Here is a 23,953-nt window from a genome sequence, read left to right on the forward strand (position 1 = left end):
ATTTTTTGGTAATAGTCTATAGCAGTGTCTCCTGTTTTAAATTAACGAGTTCAGCAGTGAGGGTAAACTCATCTCTTTTATCGGAATAAGCGTTTAGCAGTATCGTCTTGAGGTCATTAAAAGTACTGAATTGTGCATTATGTACAATTGTGGCTGCTGGGCCCTTTATTTTCGCAAGGATAGATGATTGTAAATACTCATTCTGAAAATCGTTAGGGTCTGCGACATTTAAGAATTTAGTTACTAATTTCTCACTTATTTCTAGGAATCGTGCCAATAATTCGGGTTCTCCATGAAATTCAGGTACCATTTCTACATATTCCTTTTTAAGGACGGGTACTTGGGGTACTGCGAGTAGTGCCATTTTATTTATTTAAATTAACTATACCGTTTAATAATTCTTATTTAATAATTCAATAATTCTATAGCGTTTATTTTTAATAATTCACTTATTAGTTACTTTAATTCTCTTCTAATAACTCCGTTTATTTAATACTTCAATAATCTATTTATGTTTAGCACTAGAATATTTTAATTCAATTTAATTAGAAAATACTGGAAGTAGCATGTAATTACTATAGTTATACTTACAAAATAAGGAAACACATGGCTGTGATCTCTCTCCCAAATTGTAGATACAAATCGAGTAAATATGCGCTTTACCCTGGAGAGAGTCTTACCGACTGCGCCAGTTACAATACGTGTAGCGCCGAGAGCCTTTTTAAAAATGACTTTATTTGAAATACAATAAAGAATTACAAGTTATTCGCACAAGAATTCAATAGAGTAATCAAAGGTTATAAAAATTATTGCGTACATGCAATGGGACTTACAAACTATAATAATAATAATATTTTTATTGCTTTAGAAAATACATTCTGTAGCAGGAGTTGGTTACAAAAATCAAAATAATTATATAAATAAAAATAAGATCATAAAGTTAAGAACAAACAAAACAACATCTGTGAAAATAAGAGTGAAACTGAGTAAAAGAGCTCTTATATCTATATATACTCTTAAAGACAATTAAGTGGGTGAAAACAAAATCAGCTGAGAAAAATAAAAAAAAAAATAATAATAATAAATTGATTAATAACGAGAGAGAAGAATTTCTCCTTTCTTCCTCCCTTCTCTCTCTTTTTCTTATTCTTTGTAAATAAACTTTTTGTAAATACATTCCTTTTTTCTCCCTTTCCTCCCTATTTTCTTCTTTTTGTAAATAAACAGAACGACAATGATAGAAAGGAAGAATAAAAATAAAACAAAAAGAAGTGATGTCTCTCAATCATACAAATTTCTACGTAACTTTAAACCTGCAGATAGATAACAAAATATATCGTTTATTTGTTTATTATCATTAGACATCAGTAAGTCTGTTTGTGGATAAGCAGTTAATAAATATTTACTCAAGAATTTAGCTCTTAAATTATCCAAAACTTTACAATCATATAGGAAATGTAAAAGATCATCTTTTTTATCGTTATTGCACAATTTACAAAAAGCTAAAGGAAAAAATTGATATCTGTCATGACCGTGAATTATCCTAAAATTCTTTTTATAATTACATAAACGCAGTTGACAAAAAATTCGTATTTTTTCGATATTAGAATTAAAATGCAAATAGAGCTCACCTTGAGGGTCAAAACTAGATAAACATCTAAAATGAGGGTTAAATGAAGAATTTAAGATAAACTCAACATCTTTACTGAATAAATAATTTCTGAAAGAAAACAAGACATTAAATTTGTTATTTTTAATAGTATCAACATCCTCAATTAATAAATACTGATGTCCAGTTAGACATAAATTGTATTTTAAGTATGAGTACCAATTAAATGGTAAATTGAAATTGTTTTCAACCTGTACAAGACGCGATAAACACATTCTTGGTAATCTGTCCTCTGGCATCGCCAACAGAGACAGCCACCAGCCAATCATCCTTTTAAATACTGTAAATCTTGAATGGATCCGACCTACCTCCATCCGAACATAGGCACTAGGCGTATTTTTTGGCAATTTTAAGAGATTTTTGAAGAACAACAACTGACCTCTCTCAATTTGTTCAGTGTATGGACCACCCCAGACCTCAGATAAATACAAAAGCACCGACTCAGCCAGAGACTCATAAAGATAACACTTCGACTTCCAATTGTCCGACTTAGAGCTTCTGAGTACATTTAAAACGGTCGATTTAGCAGCAACGAATTTGGACAAAAAGTGCTCAGTAGCGGGATAAAATTTTGCCGACGTACTAAAGGGTAAACCCAAATAATTAAATTTATTAGCGAATTTAATAATTTTACCATCATAATACAATTTTTTATTCAAACGACGGCCACCTTTTTGAAAAACAACCACAAAGGATTTTTCGGCGTTTACAGTTAATGAATTTCGGGAACAATAATTATTTAACGCTCTTAAACTGTTCTGTGCGTCTATCCAGGTCGAAGATAGCATCACAATGTCGTCCGCGTAGAGTATCATAATTAGATCTTTAACTGAGCTAATATTTACACCTTTTACGTTAGCGCCCTCAAAAAACCGGACTATATCTGACAAACTATAATATAAAATGCAAAAGTCAATAAAAGTCTAAAATTCTTAAGAGTACAATTTACAACACAATACCTTGACAGAATACGAGGCTAGGGCGATCACGGCGACACTCACTAGCACTGTTTAGAGTAATTGATCTTGACACTGGAGATACGGAACTGCCCGTGCTGATTTCCTGACCTCTTTTATAATTAAAGAAGGCTGCTGTATTCAGCAGTCCTAAGTAGGTCGGACGTCATCTATTTACGTGCATATAACTTATATATTATTATTAAAAGTATTTAGGTAGATAAATAGTACACGTGGTCCAAAGATAATCGATGCAACCGCAAATAAACTGAAGAAATGTGTAAGTTTGTTGTTTGAAAAAATTGCAAGTAAGAGAAAGTTCACTCTAGAGTAATGATTCTTCTGTATAAAATAGTGCCGTGCCTTTACAAATGAGCTAGAGAAAGCGTAGAAGTCTCTGGACTGCAACAGGGCAAGCGATATTTTCTTGGCATACATGAAAACACCAACCACCGCATAACCAGTTTTAATTTCTGTATATTTCTTCTTTTAACTAAAAGAACTTCTTTTTAACTTCTTTTAACTAGTTCTGCTATAACCCAAGTCGTTAGAACGGAGATTTAGCGAACCAAGTATGTAGGTGCAGGAATGGTTTAAGGCTGAAATGGCTACAGACATCTGTATTCTTAACTAGCTTTATTTACAAACTTCTTTATTAAGTGCTTGTACTTGGCGTGCGATTGAACGAGACTGGTATCTTTAGGCTGGCAATCAGTCTTTCTGGAGCAGTGCTTTCTCATGTCACGCCGGACCTGCAACAGTAAAAATCATTAGAGAATACACAGCATGCATACATGCCTGCACTTGGTCAAGTCTCTGCTGTTTGCTTTAAAACCTCTCACCAACACATGGATTTTTTTGGATCCCACATCATCTGTTTGCGATGTACAGCTAATTTAGACTAATGGAGATACAATCAAAATAATCGTTCTAACCTTACTTTGGGGGGGGGGGAGATGTTGACATTAAACAAACCCTTCAAATTGCGAAAATCAGGTCCACAGTAATTTAGGTCCATTTATGTATGTAGGTAACTAGTTTCAATACAAATAAGTTTGTATAAAATGAAATTTCATGTTGTAATTACCTTTTCCATAATTTTAGCTCGATGTAAGCCGAAGACACTTGTTGACTTGGGCGGTAGCTCGGATTCCTGAAGCAAATGCAAATATGAGAAAGTAAAAAGCCAGAAACCAATACTGCACATTCAATAAACGGATTTTTTTAAATTTAAAATTTTAGCAGAGTTTCTACCTCCCCTTAATAGTTTTAAACCGTACATTATTTTGAAGTTTAGAGGGGCGCATAAAAGTCAATGGTTACTTGAAAAAAAAATTGCTTTCAAAAAAAAGAGAAAGGCATTTAGGGTGAAGGGACCAGTAATTGACTGGGCACCAGTAATTGACATACCAGAAATAAACTGGTATTATAAGGGATATGAGCCGTTTTTAGTGGTGATTCTTTCAATTTCGTTATTGAGAAGCCTTTGGGCAGCAGTTCCAGAAAAATATTAATTATTGGAAGGTTCCTTGGTATCAGTGGAAGGTTATTTGTGTTAAAAGTTCAAAATCAAGGAAAAAACAAGCCGTTGCTAAGGAGGATTGATAAGAAAATAATTTTTCTTTTTTCTTATTTTTCGTTTATTTGTTCATATATTCGTGTGGTTATCAATGTTCTGTTATAATTAGTATTACTTGTAGATTTCATTTATGTAGTTTTTGTTTTAATTATAAGAAACATTGAGGATTAAAATGGGGCTGTCAATCACTGGTCCTTGAAACGGCAATTTGCCCAGTAATTGACATGTATGTCAATTACTAGTCCTACAGCTTTTTTGTTTGAGACCAGTGATTGACTTCCTGGGAAAATGATAAGATAGATTGATAAATTTTATTATAATTAAAAAATCAATACATTGTAAAATAAAATCATTGATAAAAATCGGCAACATAAAATAAATAGTAAAACTTCCAACAAAATATGTTTAAATTAATGAATTAGCAAATGTACGCCTTATTTCAAGAGGGCATGCAGAATGATTATTTTGTACAGAACAACAATGTATGAACAACAAACTGGAATAATCGTGATCGCCGAACAGCTTCCGAGGCCTACGTGATTGATAAAAACGACGCCCACTTATCGGAGTTGGAAAATCTCTCTTTCTCCCTCAGTTTTGGGTCCTAGCCACATGACAAAGAAGAAAGGGAGGAAATGGCTGAACCATAGAATTCCATCAAATAAAACGGCCAGGGGAAAAATGAAGCTCCCTCAAGAGAAGTACAAGGTGCGAAATCAAACATACGTGGAGAGTTGGTGACTTAGTGATGTTACACATTAATAACATAAAAAAGATTGTAAGATCTATTGTATTTACCAATTGACAGACATGTTGACGGAAGACGATTATATAGCATCCCATAGGCTAAATAAGCTAATCTGTATTTAAAAAAAAAGAAATCGGTATGAAAACCATTTTTAATTCCCAAAGACGTGAAGGTTGGATCGCCTATACTACTTTATGGAGAACGTTACCAATTTAAAAAAACCGTTGATGTGTGAGGTTTTCAAATGGCTAGTGATTTCAAGTGGCTAATTATCAATTACATAAGATATATTATGATGTTCATTTCCTATGTATTCCGAAAGAATATTTTGTTTTTTCATTCATTTTTTCTTTTATGGTGTGCCTATTTTAATAACACATATTTTTGTCAATTGGTTACCTAGTTATGTGAATATCAGTGGTTTATTTGTAGGTATGTGTATATTAATACCTATCTTTTCCAAGTTAAAGAGTCAATAACAGATATATATTTTTTAATCTAGTTTTTTTTTCATTGACGTTTCATTTATTTATTACGGTTATAAGTGCGAATGCTTACAACCTGTGGCGGTACGCGATGAACGTGCACACAATGTATATATACATGTGCCCAAGAGGTAACTCAGTTATAATAAACAATAAAATACTGAATAGATGCAGAAAGTAAGAATGAATTACATTCAGATAGTTTGGTTTCGAAGCAAATGACACTGGCAGCACAGATTGTGGAAAATATTAGCGAAGCGCTCCAAAAGAAAGGAAGTGTAGGAGAAATTTGGTTCACTAGAAAGCACCAACTCGAACCCAAAGACGCGTAGATGCCATCGGTAGCAGCGTTATAGGCGGATTGAATGAAACAAGGATGTGGCCACATAGTTTAATCGGAAGTAGAGAGGGTAGTTTGGTAAAGTGAGAACCAAAAAAGTTCCCAAAAAAAGGTTTAAGTAACAAAATATTTAGCGGTAACTTGAAAGGATAAGAGAGCGGAAGAGTTAAGAGAAAGAGATAATAGCGAGCCGACAGACATTGTGTACGATCTAACAAGCATGTTAGCTAATATCTCCTTGGTACTATTGAAAGTAAGGGCTGTTCTTCAAATTACCTGTCTTGGTAGGACAGTTGTGTAAGGGTTGATCGTCAAAAACTGCATAAAAAAGGGTAAAGTTGAAAAAATATTAGATTATTTAGGTTTGCCTATTTAAAAACTGATTGTAATTAATTATGAATAAGACTAATTTTTGTTATAAATCCAATTGAAAAAGTGATTTAGGTGATTTATTTAGATTTAAAAGTGATTTTGAATGCATATCTTATGTCGTTTCATGAACATATTTGTATGTCAATTACTGGTCCCACCACATGTCAAACACTGGTTCCACCGAAAATTCGGTATGTCAATTACTGGGTCATTGACATACTTCCAAAAAAAATCATTTTTGGTTGACATAAAGATCGAATTTACTGCCTTTAAAATATTAATAAAATAGAATACATCCTACTGGAGCGGTACAACTTTACAGCCTACACCTGGAGCCAAAATAACGGAAGTTATTCTATCTTAAACTCGAATTTTTTCTTAAGCAGTCAATTACTGGTCCCTTCACCCTAGGTAGAGATACAGTAAACAAAGTTTAGTAATTACGAAAGGCTGAAAAATCGCACATTTTAGTCACACATTTGGTAGAAGGATTTCCGTCGAAGTCTTTATATCGGAAGCGATAATAGAACCGTTACCGAATACCAAGTTTGAACATATACACGGACTAATCGCCAAATGGATTTTTTCATGTGCAGAGAACATCAAAACAAGAATTTCTGTAAAACTCAATTTCAAAAATTGGACACAATCACAATACTTTTTATTGCCAAAAGCAAGAGTAAAAATGGTCTTTATGATTTATTCATGGCCTTATTTTACTACACATATAAGATAACATAAAGATGACCTCGTTTAATGTAGTTTCATTTTGGGCCTGGTAGTCAGGTCGGACCAAAGTTCGAAGTACCGGGGTTAAAAAGAATCTTACAGTAACATATCTGCTGCAAGCAACAGCATACAAAGTGCCTCTACCTCATCTTCCGGTTCGGCTTGTGGGTCGCAATCTGCCACGCCCATGTCCGCAGTTTTCAGAATCTCTTCCACCTCATTCATTAACAACTGCCGCTTGTCTTCAAAACAGAAATGTCAATAGCTAAGAATTTATTATGGTTGAGAGAAAAAGGCTAACTCTCTAATGTCAAACCATCTATTCTTTTTATCATAATTACAAACCTTTAACAAATAATATCTGAGGAATGCTGGATATGATCCGCAGCTGTGAAAGTTCATGCCTCAGTATTTTGGCATTTTCAAGTAATTTCTGTTCATCAATGGATGGTATTTCATGACTTAACCAGAACACTCGAAGTGTTTTGTAATCGTTACTCATGGCCACCTAAAGTACAAATTAATTTAGCTTTGACTTTTTAGGCGTATAAAGAGCATGCCCGGGTCTAAGATTAGGCCACCTAAGCGGTTGGCTCTTCATAATATCGCCTGTCTGACAGGTCTAGAGAGATACCAACATGGTTAAAAGTGTAAGTGTAAGATGGTCCTAAATAAGGTTAATGACGTACCGCGTTAGTTAAACGTTGGTTAAAAGTAGTCCTACATATGTGTAATCGGGAACCAACTTTATTAAATGCGAGTGAAATGTTGTCCAACGTACGTCCAAAGATATTTTTTGATGGTTAAAAGTAAATATAATCTGCTCGCTGTAAAAATAATCTTTGAGGTTACGACTAAAGATTTGAGATTAAAAAGTTAATTACGACTAATGACTGATAAATTAGTCGTAACTCACGACTAATCATGTTAATCATGATTATTTACATATTTATTTTATTATTTTCTTTTATTTAATGGTTGTTCATGATTAAATCTGACATTTGAATCAGTCATAACTATTAAAACGCGATTAAGTTTTTTATCATAATATCAATCATGACTTAAAATATTAGTCGTGAATAAAAATTTTGCCACTTTGTACCACTTTACCCTTATGTAGGACTACTTCCGAAAATCTTTGTAGTCTTTGAATCTGTACTCAAGATGACACTATTTATACATTTTTCTTATTCACTTCTTCAACGCCACCTACATTCACCAAGTAGCAAAATTAAAGCATTAAAGTAATATTGAGTACCATATAATTCTTTTTCAGAATTGTTTGTTAGATACTTTTCAGGACGTATTCAGCATGTTAGGATTAGAACATCATTAAAATATTAAATATTTAATCCTATCTAAATTACTATAGGAATTTTTAAGCTCCATTCTCGGATTTTTTCTTAAGGCGCGTCAACATCCGAGGTGATAGGCGACCGGAGCCTTTTTCAGTGCTAGATCGGCCTTCGGAGAGAATAGACTCCTTATTTGGTTGCTTAGTGCTACAACGGTATCCTAAGAACTTTACTCGAAGGGCGTGCTAAATAAAATGGCACTAAATATTAATAAATGCTATCTAGTTACCTCCCATGAAACCAGTCAGTCAGTTCTCTCCTACATTAAAGTAAAACTATGATGTTTTGTAAAAGGAAAGACACTTTGGAGACATTGTAACCTATGGTCTCACTTCACTCAGTTTGCAACAGAGCAACTAAGTTGATAGGCTTCATATTTAGGATTTCCAAATACTTCCATCAGGTTGACATAATTGGGTGCCTCTGTACATATACTACATTTGCCCGTGCCGTTAAATTATACGGTTCAATAGTATGATCTCCTCATGATTCTTTTTCTATTCACAGGCTAGAACGAGCCCTCCCTCCCAAATATAAATTAACAGACCTAAGTATATGAATTCTTTTGATATTAGCCCATTCCATGAGCTATGTACTGATTTAAATAAATTACTAAAAAACCAAAGATTATATATCGAATTAATATTTCGATCTTGAAATATTTTCTTTTTTTAACCTGTAACAAAAGTGCCAGATATAAAATAAATAATAATAGGATAGATTGTAAATAGAACAAATAGTCATAAATTTTATTTTAAAGTTGATAGTTTAGAATGACTTTGGTTTATAATATTTATTATAAAATACAATAAATTCGTTGGTTATACCCTACTTATGATTATTGATGTGTTAATGCTCATGCATTATAAAAGTGCGAGTTGCAAAAAAAAATGGTTGGAAATAGCAGTCAAAAGGAATTTCAGGTTGGTATGACGGAGAAAAATCAATTTTGCGAGCTATCTGGAGTTATGAAGGCGTACTTCACTACTTCTCTTGGTTCTCCAGAGATTTCTCATGAATCCCCTATCTTTACCACTAATAACTAAATAAAATGAACTTAGAAATAGTCCAACTTGACGGACGTGTTTTAATCAACCGAATACTGTTTTACAGCAAGAAAATGCTAAAAGAATTTTTATGGTAAGCCAAACATCTCCAGTCGGTGTAGAACCACATTAAAAAAAATAATAAGTTGAAGAACTTTAAGGCGTTAAACTTCTTTTAAACCCAATTACATTCCAGACATAATTACACCCTATTGGCACCTGACGTTTGTGTTGGTCTGAGGTCACTTACTTTGCGGAAGATAAATTTATGCTTCACTGTAACTAAAACTGGGTTGCATCAGTTTTTTGATTGATCCGAATGATCCCACAGCCTGACCTCAGATAATCCAACTTTAATAAAAAATGGATTTTTTTAATTTAATAAAAATTCGGAAATTGTTTTTATGAACCTGTAATTGAATATAGTGAACAGGTGATATGTTGAAAGACTAGAGTCAGTTCTTGGCTTCAAAGCTAAACTATAAAGAGGTTTGTTTAGACGCAGTGAATAAATCATTCGTTTTAAGTTCGTTAACTATATACAAATTCACCTGTGTAACTTCGATGTTTAGATTTAAGAGGTCGGTGGATGCACTGCTCGAGGCCATTATGTCAGTTATATGCTCCATAAAGAGTTTATTTAGAACGTGGATCCTCCGTTTTAATACGTGATTAGTAGGTCTCTCAGTGCCAGCCAGGTCTACTGATACTGTACCATTACAGCTTCCTGGAGTAAATTTCCTATTAAAACATGTTAACAATTTAGAAAACAAAAAAACAGTGGGTAATTTTGAAAGAAAAACAAAAAAATAATACACATTTTTTGAATTTTAATATTGATCAAGAAGATGTTTATTAAAACTGTCCAGTAGGAAAGTTGTATAACGTTCGACCGTCAAAAAAATACAGGAACAAGGAAAATCACCCAACCTTGATTTTTTGTTTTATCATTTTCAACAAAAGATGAAATTCCTAATTTTTATTTAAAATTAAGGACCATGGTTCCAGTCATCACTTTTCCGAAATTGGACAATTGATCATAATTTTAATATTTCTCGACTTATACCTATTAAAAACGGTCTTAACAGAAGAAGGTAAACTTTAAAACCATCTAAAATAAATTTAAGTACACTAATCGTAAGAATATTAAATTTCCCATGATTTTTTTCACCAATAATTAAAATAAATAGCATAATTTTGGAGCATAAAAATGAAGTAACTTCTCCCTCACTATCTCTTTTTTAAGACATAAACTATGCTCTTTTATAAGAAGCCCTACAAAGTTCTTATAACGTTCTACCATATTGTTCCGAAAATTTATGTGCTTTAATTTTTTTTTATTTCGACCGCTAGTCACAGAAAGAGATGCTTTAGGTAGATTTGCTTAACCGAGATCATGATATAAAAAGAAAGTTGAAGATATAAAGAGAAACGAGATTTTGTAATTATTTCTTTATTTAAGAATTTTACGAGAAGGATGCCAGTTATATGACTAGCAAGCTTATGGAAGAATGTCCAAAATGGGGCCTAGAAATAAATAAATGCGAATATCTTGTGATAGGCCACCCACATACACCTAGTTTGGTGTTAGACGGCGGCGAGAAAATTAAGGGTAGCTCTAGTGTCAAGTACCTTGGATCCATTCCAAGTGGTGGGTCACTGGTGGCTTGTGTTTTGTAGGTTCTTGTAGTGTTGATCGGTGCAGTTTACTTAGTTTCCTCCTAAACTAGGAGAGTGAAACGTTCAGATTTCCATTCTTCCGAAGGGTTACTTAGGTCAAGTGAAGTGCTTGACGCTGTATAAAACATCAGTGGTGATGGTACGGTTAAGATTCATTTTTTATGTTGGGCAGCTAGGAGAAATTAAAATGTATTATTCTTCATAAATTAATAGAACTGTTACCACTTCATTTTCACAAAACATTAAAGTTGCACTTGCTTCAGTCAACCCTTTGAAAATAAGGACAACGTTCAAACGGATTAATCGCATTAATATTTTAAGTGATTTGATAGGTTACTGCTTAAAACAGCACTAAGATAGTGATAGATTAGGAAATATCTCAAATTTTGGTGCAAGAGATTTTTTTCTCCTTAAGTGAAAGTATTGTGATATAATGTGGGATAAGAAAATATAGGGTAACTGTTTATATCAGATTTGTCAATTATAGCTCTCAACGAACTGAAGATGTGTCCAAAACAAATCAACTTAGAATACAAATGTACGTATATAACATTTTATATGTATACATTTCTTAAGTGGCTCTCAAAACTCTTCTTTCCGATGAAAACTCCACATTAAAAATTTGATCTGAATAAATTATTCCATCTATTCTTTATTTAGGGCAGTTGGAAGTTCCAAAAGATACAAAAATACACATTATTAACACGCATCATCTAATTTTGGGTAAGTCAGTATATATTATCCAACAATGAGTTAAAACAAAACAACGAATGAAATTGGCTACAACAGGTTGTAGCAACGGTTTGGACTCTCGCCTATGGCTTTTCTAGGAGGGCCACAAAAAAAAAAAAGACCAAATAACTGGTTTCGCCACTATCTCTTAGAATTCAACTTTGCGAACTACTGGCAGAAGACAGTGCATAGAAGAACAACTACCATAAATATTATCAAGCAGTATAAAAATTGTGTATGATAAAACGGCATTTACTTATTTACATGTACATACACATCTCAACCAAAGGTTGCATTCCATCAACGGCTTGAACGGAACCAACTAATTCCGCCACTGTCTTCCACTAGTCAACTAACGTGAAAATATAACAAACTTACTTTTGCTTTTTTTGTCTGTTAAAAAATTTATTCATAATAACAGACTGCTTAATTAAATTCTTTGAAGAGAATGCAGTTCCACATGACGTTGACAAGAAAGCAACGGTACTACACGATTTAAATATTTCTAGACACCTCATCATTTTACAATTGCAGCCGGCAATACTACTTTTTACCGATTAAAAATTTCGTAATCAAAACAACTACTGTTGACAACAAATGTTACTTGCAAAGGTTATAAATATATTTTCGTTTAATCGATCCGATAGATCCAAATCGAACCAAAAATCACTGGAAACGATAAAATATTTTTGGTAACAAAATACTTCTGATTTGTGGGCAGTAATCTTCTACTATTGTACTAGCAACCAAAGAATCATGGTTCTTTTTCGAGATAGTAATCAGGAATAATGGTGGGGGCCCCGCAATTTATGAGTTTTTCCCTGTTCTCAGGAATACTACAGGCGATTCCGGACGGTTCTCCATGTTCTATTCTATCTTGTAACAGTTGTGTTAGGCAAAGATACCAAGTAGAACAAAATATTAAATCAAGTTAATCGGAAAGCGTAACCACAGTAAAGATGGTAGAGCAGGCATGTCTAATGGACGCAAGCTATTAATAAAGAATGCACATATACCAAATAAATTTTATCTCCAACACTCTCCTTTTATTTGTAATGTTCAATGATAACCAAGGAATTAGAAATTAGAAACTAACAACCTGTCACTTGCGAAGAAGTATAATTTATTTATACATCACAGCAGAGAAGTAGTAAAGATGAAGACTATGAGAATAGTGGAAGAGATGGTGGTATAATTAACAAAGAAGTTAAGTTTTAACGAACATTTATCATATATGTATAATACGATATTTTTGAGATGTGGCAAATCTTACTTAGACTTCTCTTCATCTACCTTGTGGTGTAGAGGGCAAATCCTTTGGAATGAAATTTTAAAAATATAACCAAGATATTAATTATACTTGATTATTCCTTGCATTCATTATATATCTGACTGGTCCAAGGTAAAATCCAATCTCACAAACCATACGTCAAATAATCAAGATAGAAAGTTAGGAGGAACTTCAAGCCAGATTTATGACAACATCCCTGAAGAAGTAGCTAGACCACTTCCCTCAACGAAGTCTAATCACGAATAAGAAAAAAGTAAAAAGCGGTTGACAGGTTGTAAGCGTTGCCATGAAAACGCACTTCACTAAACAAACTATCGAATCAACCTTAACAATGGGATGTTGTTGGAATAAAGCTGCCAACGCAGACACTGAACGGCCGCAAACCGTTGCTGCCTACAGCTGGTAAGCTCTCCTTTCAATAATCAACACTTGTATTTCAATGTACACTTAAGACACAACATAAAAACAACAGATGAATTTGGATTAATGGCCAATTCAATTAATCTGCATCGTTTAAGACAACAGTTCACATGGCCCCAATCAACCTTACCTAAACACTTAAGGTTTTTAAGAGTTTCTCTTGTAATCTCTTAAGAATCGATTTGTTAAAAGCCTGCAAAGGTGGCAAGTCCTGATTGTTTCTACTCAAGAGTGCACTTTCAATCATATATTCTTGAAAACGTTTTGATTACAAAGTTCTAGCTAGCTCTTCCTCAGTTTTTCACTACATCAATTAGATGCCTAGGATTTAATGCATTTATATATGTATGTATTTTCCTGACTGTGCTCTTCTTAACCTGAAAAACTACTTAGCTAGCGTCCTAAGCTACAGACAAGTAAAATGCAAATCCATCTACTACCTAGTAACCACCTGAATTAAAATTTGTCATTAACGATCTATTTTGCATCAGATGTAGTTTCCATCTAAGGTACATATTTGGAAATGTAAACCAGTATGGAAACTTTTCTCAAATAAATTTTTGATTGTAACTAATATTCAATCCATAATTTCCAATTAAGGAATAAAGCAGTGACCTACATGTAAAGTTTAATTGATTCACTCCCAACATTTTAAGAACAGATTACTTTACTTTCTTATTTTATTATCTATAGAAGTTTAATTTGTACAAATACAGTATGCACAATGTTTGTAAAAATAATTGTATTAAGTCCACTCCCTGCTAAGAGAGATTTACTCTTAAGAGCAATAAAATAAAAATAAATTTTAAGAAGAATAGAGAAAAACCGAATTATACAGAACTGTTCTTATCGAATTATAGGATATTTCCTTAAAATTCTCACTGTCACTTGTTTCATATGATCATATGTGTGAAGTATATTTTGAGACATAAATGCCTCGTAGATTAGTGTTATCCTCGGAATAATCCGCTGTCTGTTACAGCGATAGCGATAGGGATGTTCTTACAGTCAGACTTGATTGCTGTTACAAATCTGTTCAATTGCAATAAAATAAGTGCCAATAAACCACCATATTGGAAAATAATGCTCCAACTAAACTACATCAATTCACATATTAACACTCTAAGATCAGAGAAAACGTAATTCAAAAGGAGATAATCGAGTACTTCCATTCAATTGGAATACTTTCTTAAAATCTACAAAATGTCTTGAAAACCCACTAATTCTTAATTTTGAACGAGGTAAACAAGTAACCGGCTGCATTATTGCTGCTATCACCAGAATAATTATTGCTGCACTAAATATGGAAATGTGGTCATTCAGCTTATTTTCTCGCACGAGCTTTCTTCATTATTCAGAGCATTTTTAAGGTGGAGAATATTTTTGAAGAAAAACGTTCTGAAATAGATTGTTTAAAAATTTTTGAAGAAGAATATGAACTAACTTCAGCGAAAATTAATAAAATATAATAATGCTCACAAGGTACGCTCTTTGCAAGATGGTGAATAATCAAGGAGCTCAATAAACTAGCTGTATGTACCTTTACTAATTTTAGAATGTATTATTTTTTTAATTTAAGACGCGTTAATATCTCAGGTCATTGGCACCCTGAGCAAGTTTCAGTACCGGCTCCTGGTCATAATGTCCTCTGGTTTTAGGCAATACTGACCATAACCGGAAAGTCAACAGCAAGCAGCTCCTTGGAGAATAAAATCATCGTGCTTGCTATTCTTCTATCTTTGTACGGCTAGTAGACCTCTATAGGCAATAACAATAGTGAAGCGTTTCTTTAACTTCGTCGTGTTTTAAGAGTAAGTGATTATATTTTGTTGCTAGCTTCTATGCGAAGCAATGGTTCCAGTATCTCAGGCGAACCCTATAGTTAAACTTGCAATATCAGGCCAGTGCTCGGTGCTGTATTTATAGCGGGGACGAAGGTAGAACCGACTGGCGGAAATATAAACATTGTGGTTTATTAAAAACGTTTAGGTTGGTGTCCCAACATTAGGAAGCAAAAATGAAATAGGAATTACACTTACAATAAAATTTAAATTAACAGATCTGATAGTACCAAAACAGATCAACGGATCAAAACAGAGCATGGAGAAAGTAGCTACTTCCCACCGCTAAAATAATTCCTACTATACCTGTTTATTATAATACTTTACTAATCGTAGGATCCAAAGGTATATTTTGGACGGTAATAGAGTAAATGTGTAATTCGGGACAGGGACGCTAGGGAAGCTGTGGACCGCGGAAAATACATGTTGGAGGGTTTGCAGGGACAACTGGTAATCAGAGAAACCGGACAGATCGACGGCGAGCAGTTCCTCATCAGGGACTGCTCCCATTGCATTATCTACCTACTTGATGTCATCGACTCTATCATCTTGGAGGATTGTGGCCACTGCAAGATCACTGTAGGACCTACAAAAGGAAGGTAAATGTTAAAAAAAAAAAATACTCAGCATATGTATTTACATCCATTGCTGGGGCAGAAATTGTTGTGGAATGCTTGGGCTGCTTCTAGGAACATACTGGTTGCTCGCAGGTGGCGTCTTATGGCTTAGGTTGTCATGCCTAAGTCATCTGAAAGTTTATAGGTTCTTTGCAAGTTTATAAGGATAAAGGACTTTCTAAACGGAACTAGCTCCCTCGCTCATATCTCTTTCTTTCAATATTATAGCCAGACCTGAGTTACCTCACCCTATACTTTATTAAGTTAAGAAACCGCGATTGTGGATTACCTCCTTTTTGAAAGTAATGGCACAAAATCATCCGAATTCTTAGAGTTACCTCGGTTAATTTTTCATAAGCTGATACTAGAAGCTTTTTTCGCTATGTGGTGAGCTGCGCTGCGCAGGTTTGTGGCCATCAGATATAATAATTACTGGAAAGGTTATAGCATTTGTTATAATAAAGTTATTCGGTTTGCCTTTTTCCATGTTTAATTACTGAGTTACATTGAGAATTGTACTAACCTCTTGCTGGTTTATTCCCTTCATCTTCCATCTTCATTCAAATACTGTTTAAGGTTGTTGATCTTTCACCACCTACCAATAATTGTTGCGTTAAAAGTGGTTTCAGCTTTAGTCATTAGTAACATTTACGAGTATGTGAAATATATTCTTTAATTTGACAGTTCTTTGGGCAATGCTGTTAGTGTTTCGGGAAACAGTTGATGTTTCGCACCACAGGGAGCGGTGCTGGCGAAGGAGTTTGGAATCTAAAAGCTATTTGATATAGATACATGCTGGGCGGATCTTACCTTAGTGGATGGGTATAATTTGGATCTCATTGTGGGAATGCTGAGATGGTTGTTCATAATCAGATGTAAACTTCTCTTCTCGAATTATACTCTCTGATATGTTTGGGTGCATATGTACTGTTCGCTTTGTCATGAAACAGTAAAGGGGAATATTTACCATTTTGTGGTAGTCTTTCCGCCTTTAAAAAGCTATTGTGAGCGCTTCCACGATACTTTTTTACGACCTTGGTGCTATCCTCAATGCGCCTTCGGTGGTGAATTCAAGAGGACTCAACTACGCCTGATAAACATGTCTTTGTACAGTTCCAAACTCGCGGTTTCTTTGTAATGCTCGGCAAATAATTCTTGGTGCAATGTTCAAAGCATTAGCAATTTCAAGCTGAGAAAGGCCCTGGAAATGAAACTGAACAATTAAATTTGCCCTTTCATCACTTAGAGGTCTTCTTTGTATGATAAAAAATAAGAATTGAGAAGAAAAAAATGTTCATTCACTTTCAAATGCATTAGAATACTGAATCATTTTACTTCAAATGCATTAGAATACTGAATCATTTTAATTCAAATGCATTAGAATACTGAATCATTTTAATTCAAATGGATTAGAATACTGAATCATTTTAATTCAAATGCATTAGAATACTGAATCATTTTATCAGACAAAATTAGCAGTGTTTGTTTTTGTTGTTTATCAAAATGAATTTGTACGACTAAGAAGTGCATTAATTCCTTAATGTATACAAATATTGAATGCCAAAATAACGAGATAAACATCAAAACATTGTGCAAGTAAATTATTTTCGATGTTATTTATAAATTCCTTAGCAACTTTTGAGTAGTATAGTTATTTTCCCCTTGTTACTTTTTCCATTCAGTTCTTCTTCTTTACCTTTTGGTTTTGTTTTCTACCTTTTTCTCCTCCTCATTTCTGTAAAGAGTACTTTTTTTATTGTTGTTATTATTTTATTGTGGAAACAATTTATGGCGTGTATTAATTAAATTAATCTTGTCATTATTCATTCATAATTGTTTTACAAGCATGACCTTTTTTATTTTAAAAACTTTTTGGCAAACAGTTTAACCATGTCGTGATCACTTAAATCCTTTATTCTAAGTATATTTTTGTTCAATCAATAAGGGTATTATTATTATTATAAGCTGATACAAAAAGATGAACTGGAAGTAAATGGGGTAGCTAACAAAGAATCTTGGTAAACCGTACAAAGTGTAAGTAAACTTTATAAGTTTGTTACAGAACATTCAGTGAGAAAGTGAGTGAGGGACTAAAAGAAAAAATGCAGATTTTTGTTACAGACTGGTTGGTTACGCTTTGATATGATACAGTGTACTGTTTTTGGCAGCATTTTCATGAGAAGTTGTCATAACTCTGTGATACTGTCAGCATCTGGCCAGTTCAGATTGCGAGACTGCAGGAACCTGAATCTGTTTATTTATACGGCCACCTCACCAATTTTAGAATCCTCTGCTAGCATTTACTTAAACTGTTTTCAGTTAAATTATTTCAATCTTGAAGGTAAATATTTTTAAAATTATTATGAACCTCTTATTTTAGTATGTATCTTGTAAATACTTCCGACAAATTGAGCTAGCCCACATTGTTAAATTAACAAAGTTTTTAAAAAAGAAAGTGGCCAGTACAACTTGACTTCTATTAAAAATTTGATTAATTTATGTATGTACATACGGGTTGTGTTTTTTAAGTAAGTACCGTTTTAAAATAAAATAAAAACAAGTATACTTTTATTAACAATTTTATTTTTACATGAAAGCCTGTACCTTAATCTACTTTTCTACATCATTGCCACTATATTAAGGCACATCATATCGTACAACCAGCTAGCTTTTGAATCCCATTTTCTCAGACGTCTGCCGCCTGAATGTCTGATTTCTTCGTGAAATATGTAGGTACACAGCGTGCATGCTCCCAATGCCGACCGCAGCGGCCGAATTTTAAATCGGTACTTTAAAAATAACACGCCTCGTATGTACATTTATTTATTATTTTCGCGATGGTTAGTGCGGCGTTTTATACCGGCATAAATTTCTGCATTTGTGGTGCAAAATCTTTAGATTATTTTCATATCACTAGGCCGATGTTCTGTGAAAATTTCAGCGTTTGTACCATGAAATAGACCAAATTTATTAAGAAAATAAGTAGCCAGTCCTTGTCAAATCAGACCAACCATTTGAATCAGATTGTTTGATATTGTTTTTTTACCTATCATTTTAGTTGCATTTTTGAGCAAAGCTAACAAAGTTATTTACCAAAAAGAGTGAAGTCTAACTTACAAGTTATTATCTGAACGAGTTCTATTAGCCATTGTTTTCCGTTAATAACTTTGTTAAAATTGATAGATCGTAGACACAAACGCAACAACCATGTTGTGCTGTTTTTCAGGGCTGAGGTTCCTATTTCCAAACTTAGAATGTTTAGGTGACGTACAGTTTCAGTATTACTGTCGCACCAGTCGCCCCAGAGCACTCTAAAATAGTTTGAAAGTTATTTCAACGGTGGCAAGAAGATCAGATGAAAAAAAAAAGAAGTTAATTTAGCACTTTAAACATAGAATTCTAGAAATCAATTAAACTCTTATTGACTTCATTGTATTGGGTCGGAATTTTCGAGGAAAAATATTTCACCCCGTGGTTCACGCCGTGTGTACAAGAAGTTAGAAGCAAATCGTTGAAGCCAGAGCGAAGCGCATAAAATTAAAAATTATTTGAGGAAAATGGCATTTCTAAGTGACGGATTTTGACGATTACCTTATCTCATCTAACCGATGGCACCATTCTCAAATATATTCGAACTGCCATTTCACATTTTTTAGTAATAATAATAAAAAATATAAAATAAAGACAGGTGCCCTTGGTACAAAACCATCATGGGTGAGGGGTATTTTTATAAAGATATTAGTTAGAAAATAGAAAAAATATAAATATAATTTTTCCCATAAAATAACTGAACATCATTTTCGGGTCTAATGTGAAAATTATACTGTAATAATGCAAAAACTAAATAAAACCCAAATAAAATTAAATACAGAACAAGTTGTTGCCTATACTTAAGAGCCATCCAGCAATATTTCAGTATTAAATCCCACTTCTTACCGTTTAAGAATTCTACTAATTGGGTCACTGTCAAAAAATTCTTATTAAAATAAAAACTTCTGAATTCTTTTTATATGGGGCACGTCCGCCATAAAATGAAATATAGACTCCAATTCATTTATATTACACATTGAGCACATTTGAGAAATCTCATTATTGTATCTTTTATAACTTAAAAATTTAATAGCTCGGCTCTCATCTTTATAATTAGGTTTATATAATTTGTATTAACCAAGTGAGGGAGAACGCAAAAAATAAATTTAAAGAAAGAGCAAGCTCTACTCATAGATTTACAATTTATAAATTGTTAGATCATGACGTGGGATGTGCTAATTTACTCATTGACACTCTCAATAGTTTATCTTCTGTTCGTTGGGCTCTCAAGCTGAGAGGAGAACTGATGAAACTTAATTATAAGCCCTATGACCAACAACAGCCTGGAGTAGAATGCCCTCTATGTAATCTTGAGGAGAAGGAGGATACTTTCCACTTTGTTGCTACCTGCACTGCCCTGTCACCTATTCGTTTGGCACTTTTTGGAGAGAGATATCTCTCTCTAGAAAGATTTTTAAACGTGATGAATGGTATAGATTGGCCTCAACTCATCCATTGCGCAACTCATTCTTGGAAGTTTAGAGGGAAATTCTTCAATGAACCTGTTTCTTGATTTTGTAATCATCTGAGAGGAGCTTTTGTACATTCATGAAAGTGAATGAACTTTTGAAAATTCATGTATTTTCTCTCTTTTCCTGTTTTTCTTAGTCAAATCTGCATTTAAAATGTTTCTACTTACGTAAAATAATTAATTTCAACTTTTTTTTCCTAATTGTGTAAATAATATATGTTTCAAACTCCGGCAGACGGTAGAAACCATGCCGTTAAGTTTTTTTGTTCTGTTTCAAAAATATTGTACCTTTATTTTGTTTTTTTCATTTAAATAAACTTTATTACTACTACTTATAATTTGTATTAAATTGTCATTAAATAAGCTGCTTCATCTTTTAAATTATAATTTAATAACTTGTAAGTCACACTAAATAAATAATTTCTTGCCTTGATACTAGCTGTTTCCGCTGTTACCTGTGCCCCAAACATGATAGCTCTATTCACTGCATTAAACATGAGTTTTTTTGAGTAATATTAATTTAAACATTTTTGAGTAAGGCTGATCACACACATGCATTGATTAATTTATAAAAGTACTCTTGTGTCCATTCAGATGACCTAAAAACATGTATTTCCGGTGAAAAATGCAAATAAAAAATTTGCGACAACAATATTCTTTGAAAAGGAAAAAATAAGTTTGCATAAAAATTGTTTCAGAACAATTTTTAAAAGCGGAGCTGCCTATCTACAACAACCAGTGGAGTAAGGTGCACGACTTCACTCCAGTAGCAGGTGATAGCAACTACATTCTTGCAAGCACCTCAATCAATGAGTTCTTCCCTTCTCCTGGAAAAGATCTGCTGAGGTAAACTAATATTTTTTATGGGCGGGGTTATCCCTTACTGCGACCAAATAGATAAATCTATTGTGCCCCTTCCGGGTGCCGCGTGAGACCACTCTTTCACCCTTAAGCACCCTTAGGGGTTAAAAACCCAAAGTTCTCTAAGGCAAAGTACTAAAGAAAGAAATGGAACCCGGCAGTTATCAATAACTAGTTTGAACAACTGCTGCCAACTCACTCTTCTTTTCAACGCCCTCCTTAAATATTCCTAAAAAAACTCTCCCAAATTTAAAACTGAGAATTCTAGGTAAGGAAAATTTTCTTCCATCACCTAGTAACTATGCGGACACTTTAGGAAAGCTCTAAGAAAAAAGGGGAGGTGGCAAATTGGGGATAACCGTTCCTGGTGTATAAACTGCCTCTTCCCAAGAGAGAGTATATCCTCCTCTACCATTAGCCTAAAGAAGTCAGTCAATGTCATCCCATGCATTAATCAAGAAAGACCACTTACTCTCTGTGGGGACTTTGATATTATCACCTCTGTGCCATCTATTCTTCAGCATAGAACACATGACTCCTTGAATCTGGCTGAGCTAGAGTTTGTTATGGGTTCGCTTAACACAAATAGTTGCACTTATTTCTGCAAACCCTATGAAAATTGTGAGAATGTGAGGGGGTGGGCGATATTGTGAATAGTTAGGCTGGGATGCCAGAAGAAACGCTACGTTCCTGAAGATATGGTTAATCTTCTTTCCCCTTTGCACCCCTTAATTTTTTGAAACATAAATAGAGAGCAGCCTTACATTCGAAATAAAAGATGACTGTTAGCAACATTTAGTTTATTTAGTGATCATTTAGTTTGCCAATTCATGTCGGCTTGCTGGAGGTAGAAAAATGTCTAGCGCGGTGAAATCCGATGGCTAACTTAAAGTTACTGACTCCTTACAGACTGTCTTTCTCATATGAAGCCGTCGGTAGTGTGGTGCCCGTGACTTCGGCATACTTTCTGCTCTCGAGAGAGGAACACTACCTACTTATCTTGGTACTGTTCAATGAAAACCAAAGCAAACAGGCACGACAAGTCTATGTGGAAATGCAGAAAACGACTGACGATGAGGTAAGTAGATTTATTTAAAAGAAACCTAAGGACAAAAATTAAAAAAAAAAAAAAAAAAAAAAAAATCTGATCTCTGAAATATTTGAGAAAATGTTATGAAATATTTTAAACAAGTACTATTTTTATAAACGAAAATTCATATAGTTTGTATTTACTCCAAATTACAATTTCACACACAACTACACTGTTGAAAAAGAAAAGAAGGTGAATAAACCTTAACAACCCTTTTTTTTTTTTGTTTTTATGAGCAATTTGTAACCCTTGACTTCCTTATTTTAAGACAATCTAAAAATTGACTACTGGTCCATCTAAAAGAGTTTTCAATTGTAAGGGGCGCTGGCCACTTTAATTACATTCTTCTTTATTTAATCATTTGAGTAATTTTACTGTGCATTAATAATTTTTTAGTATTTATTAGATGTCACAGACCCAGATTCATTATAACATTTTGTTATAATAATGATAAAATGAACATTACATCTTCATAAATAAATAGGCACTATATTTTAACTCTATCTGGCTAATACGAAAGGAGATATAAACGTTTGAATTTCGAACGAATTTGAAACTACATCGAAAACATCTAAAATTTTACCTTCCATATCTCATTACCTATTATCACTAGAATACTGCAGTTTGTACAATACCGTAAAGAATACATTAAAATCTGAACAATACTAAAAGGGGTTTAATCATTGTAAGGGGCGCTTGCCAACCCGCACGGTGAGGAAACGGGAACTGGTCACTCCAACCACAATTCAATATAATTACAGATTTCGGCCATAGTATTTATTTACAATAATTGAAAATAATTTATTTACAATAACAAATAAAAAGGACAAACAAATTATCAACAAATACCCCAAAGTAAATCGGATCCTACGCTTCATCCCTTACATAAACCCACCCAATTGAATATCTTATACAATTCTCTATCTAACCTCGCTTCTAATACACTCTAATACGTATCCCCACACATCAATAAGTTAAGTAATTCATTCATTCACCTACAAGTAACCTAATATACTATACAATTATCTATCAAAACCTCGCTTCTAATACGTATCCCCAACATCACAAGTAACCTATTCAATCTTTGCAACCACTGAGTCGACCATACTGGGGCTAAACAAATACCGCTATTAAATTACTACTGGGCTACACTCACCAGCCACAAGCCAGCCGACGAACCTCTTCCACAGCAAGACCACTGGCTCTTCCGCAAGGCGGCTGGCTCCTCCGCTGGACAACTGGCTCCTCCGCTGGACAACTGGCCCCTCCGGAAAGTGTGTGAGAGCCTGGCCAGCCAGTAGCCCAGTTTTTATATATGATACGGTGTCGACTCAGCGGTTCCTACACCTTTCGTAATTTAATTAGTGATTTTCCTCCTTGTCCTAATTCTTATAACCCCGATTACAAAACAATTCAGAGAGTAACTATCTAAATTAAATAAAATTTATTTTCTTGTTTAAAAACTAAGTATCCCAATGACTTTTTACAAAATGTTATGAAAAGCTGGACCCTTACATCAATGAATTAAACAACTTGATAACTAACACTCTTGAGTGCTCGTCAACACGTTTTCTTGCAAAA

The 23,953-nt window shown here is 33.7% G+C and overlaps 2 protein-coding genes across 4 annotated transcripts in view; one reads left to right on the plus strand and one right to left on the minus strand.

Annotated features, from left to right (window-relative positions):
• Positions 1 to 3,246: 3,246 nt before the first annotated feature.
• Positions 3,247 to 23,895, minus strand: LOC141459954 (putative ribosome-binding factor A, mitochondrial). Of its 2 annotated transcripts, none has more exons than XM_074139518.1 (6): positions 23,529 to 23,895; positions 9,831 to 10,020; positions 7,224 to 7,386; positions 7,023 to 7,120; positions 3,713 to 3,778; positions 3,247 to 3,377 (listed from the first exon to the last, which is right to left on the minus strand). In XM_074139518.1, the coding sequence occupies exons 2-6, from the start codon at positions 9,906 to 9,908 to the stop codon at positions 3,252 to 3,254; spliced, it is 531 nt and encodes a 176-aa protein (XP_073995619.1). In that variant the 5' UTR covers positions 9,909 to 10,020; positions 23,529 to 23,895; the 3' UTR covers positions 3,247 to 3,251. The 2 variants fall into 2 exon arrangements, with proteins under 2 accessions (XP_073995619.1, XP_073995618.1); XM_074139517.1 differs by lacking the exon at positions 23,529 to 23,895 and adding an exon at positions 12,070 to 12,319.
• The window catches only part of LOC141459953 (protein XRP2-like), a 32,101-nt gene continuing 21,191 nt past the window's right edge, over positions 13,044 to 23,953 (plus strand). Inside the window, exons 1-5 of one of the 2 annotated variants that reach the window (XM_074139515.1) lie at positions 13,044 to 13,384; positions 15,633 to 15,842; positions 17,969 to 18,201; positions 21,120 to 21,267; positions 22,192 to 22,360. In XM_074139515.1, coding sequence (XP_073995616.1) covers positions 13,269 to 13,384; positions 15,633 to 15,842; positions 17,969 to 18,201; positions 21,120 to 21,267; positions 22,192 to 22,360 — 876 coding nt within the window. In that variant the 5' untranslated portion in view covers positions 13,044 to 13,268. The remainder of the gene's footprint in view (positions 13,385 to 15,632; positions 15,843 to 17,968; positions 18,202 to 21,119; positions 21,268 to 22,191; positions 22,361 to 23,953) is intronic. The other variant, XM_074139516.1, reaches the window with a different exon arrangement.

This window comes from Rhodnius prolixus, unplaced genomic scaffold, assembly GCF_049639745.1.
Source record: "Rhodnius prolixus isolate KJV_2025 unplaced genomic scaffold, Rpr scaffold_35, whole genome shotgun sequence".
Classification (NCBI taxonomy): domain Eukaryota; kingdom Metazoa; phylum Arthropoda; class Insecta; order Hemiptera; family Reduviidae; genus Rhodnius; species Rhodnius prolixus.

Coding starts and splice junctions, on each gene's coding strand:
- LOC141459954 (XM_074139517.1), bottom strand. CDS start 12,212: ATGATGAGGTGTCTAGAAATATTTAAATCGTGTAGTACCGTTGCTTTC. Junction 10,021..12,069: donor AACAGACAAAAAAAGCAAAA/GTAAGTTTGTTA, acceptor ATGTTTTAATAG/GAAATTTACTCCAGGAAGCT. Junction 3,779..7,022: donor AAGCCGAACCGGAAGATGAG/GTAGAGGCACTT, acceptor CATTTGCTTCAG/GAATCCGAGCTACCGCCCAA.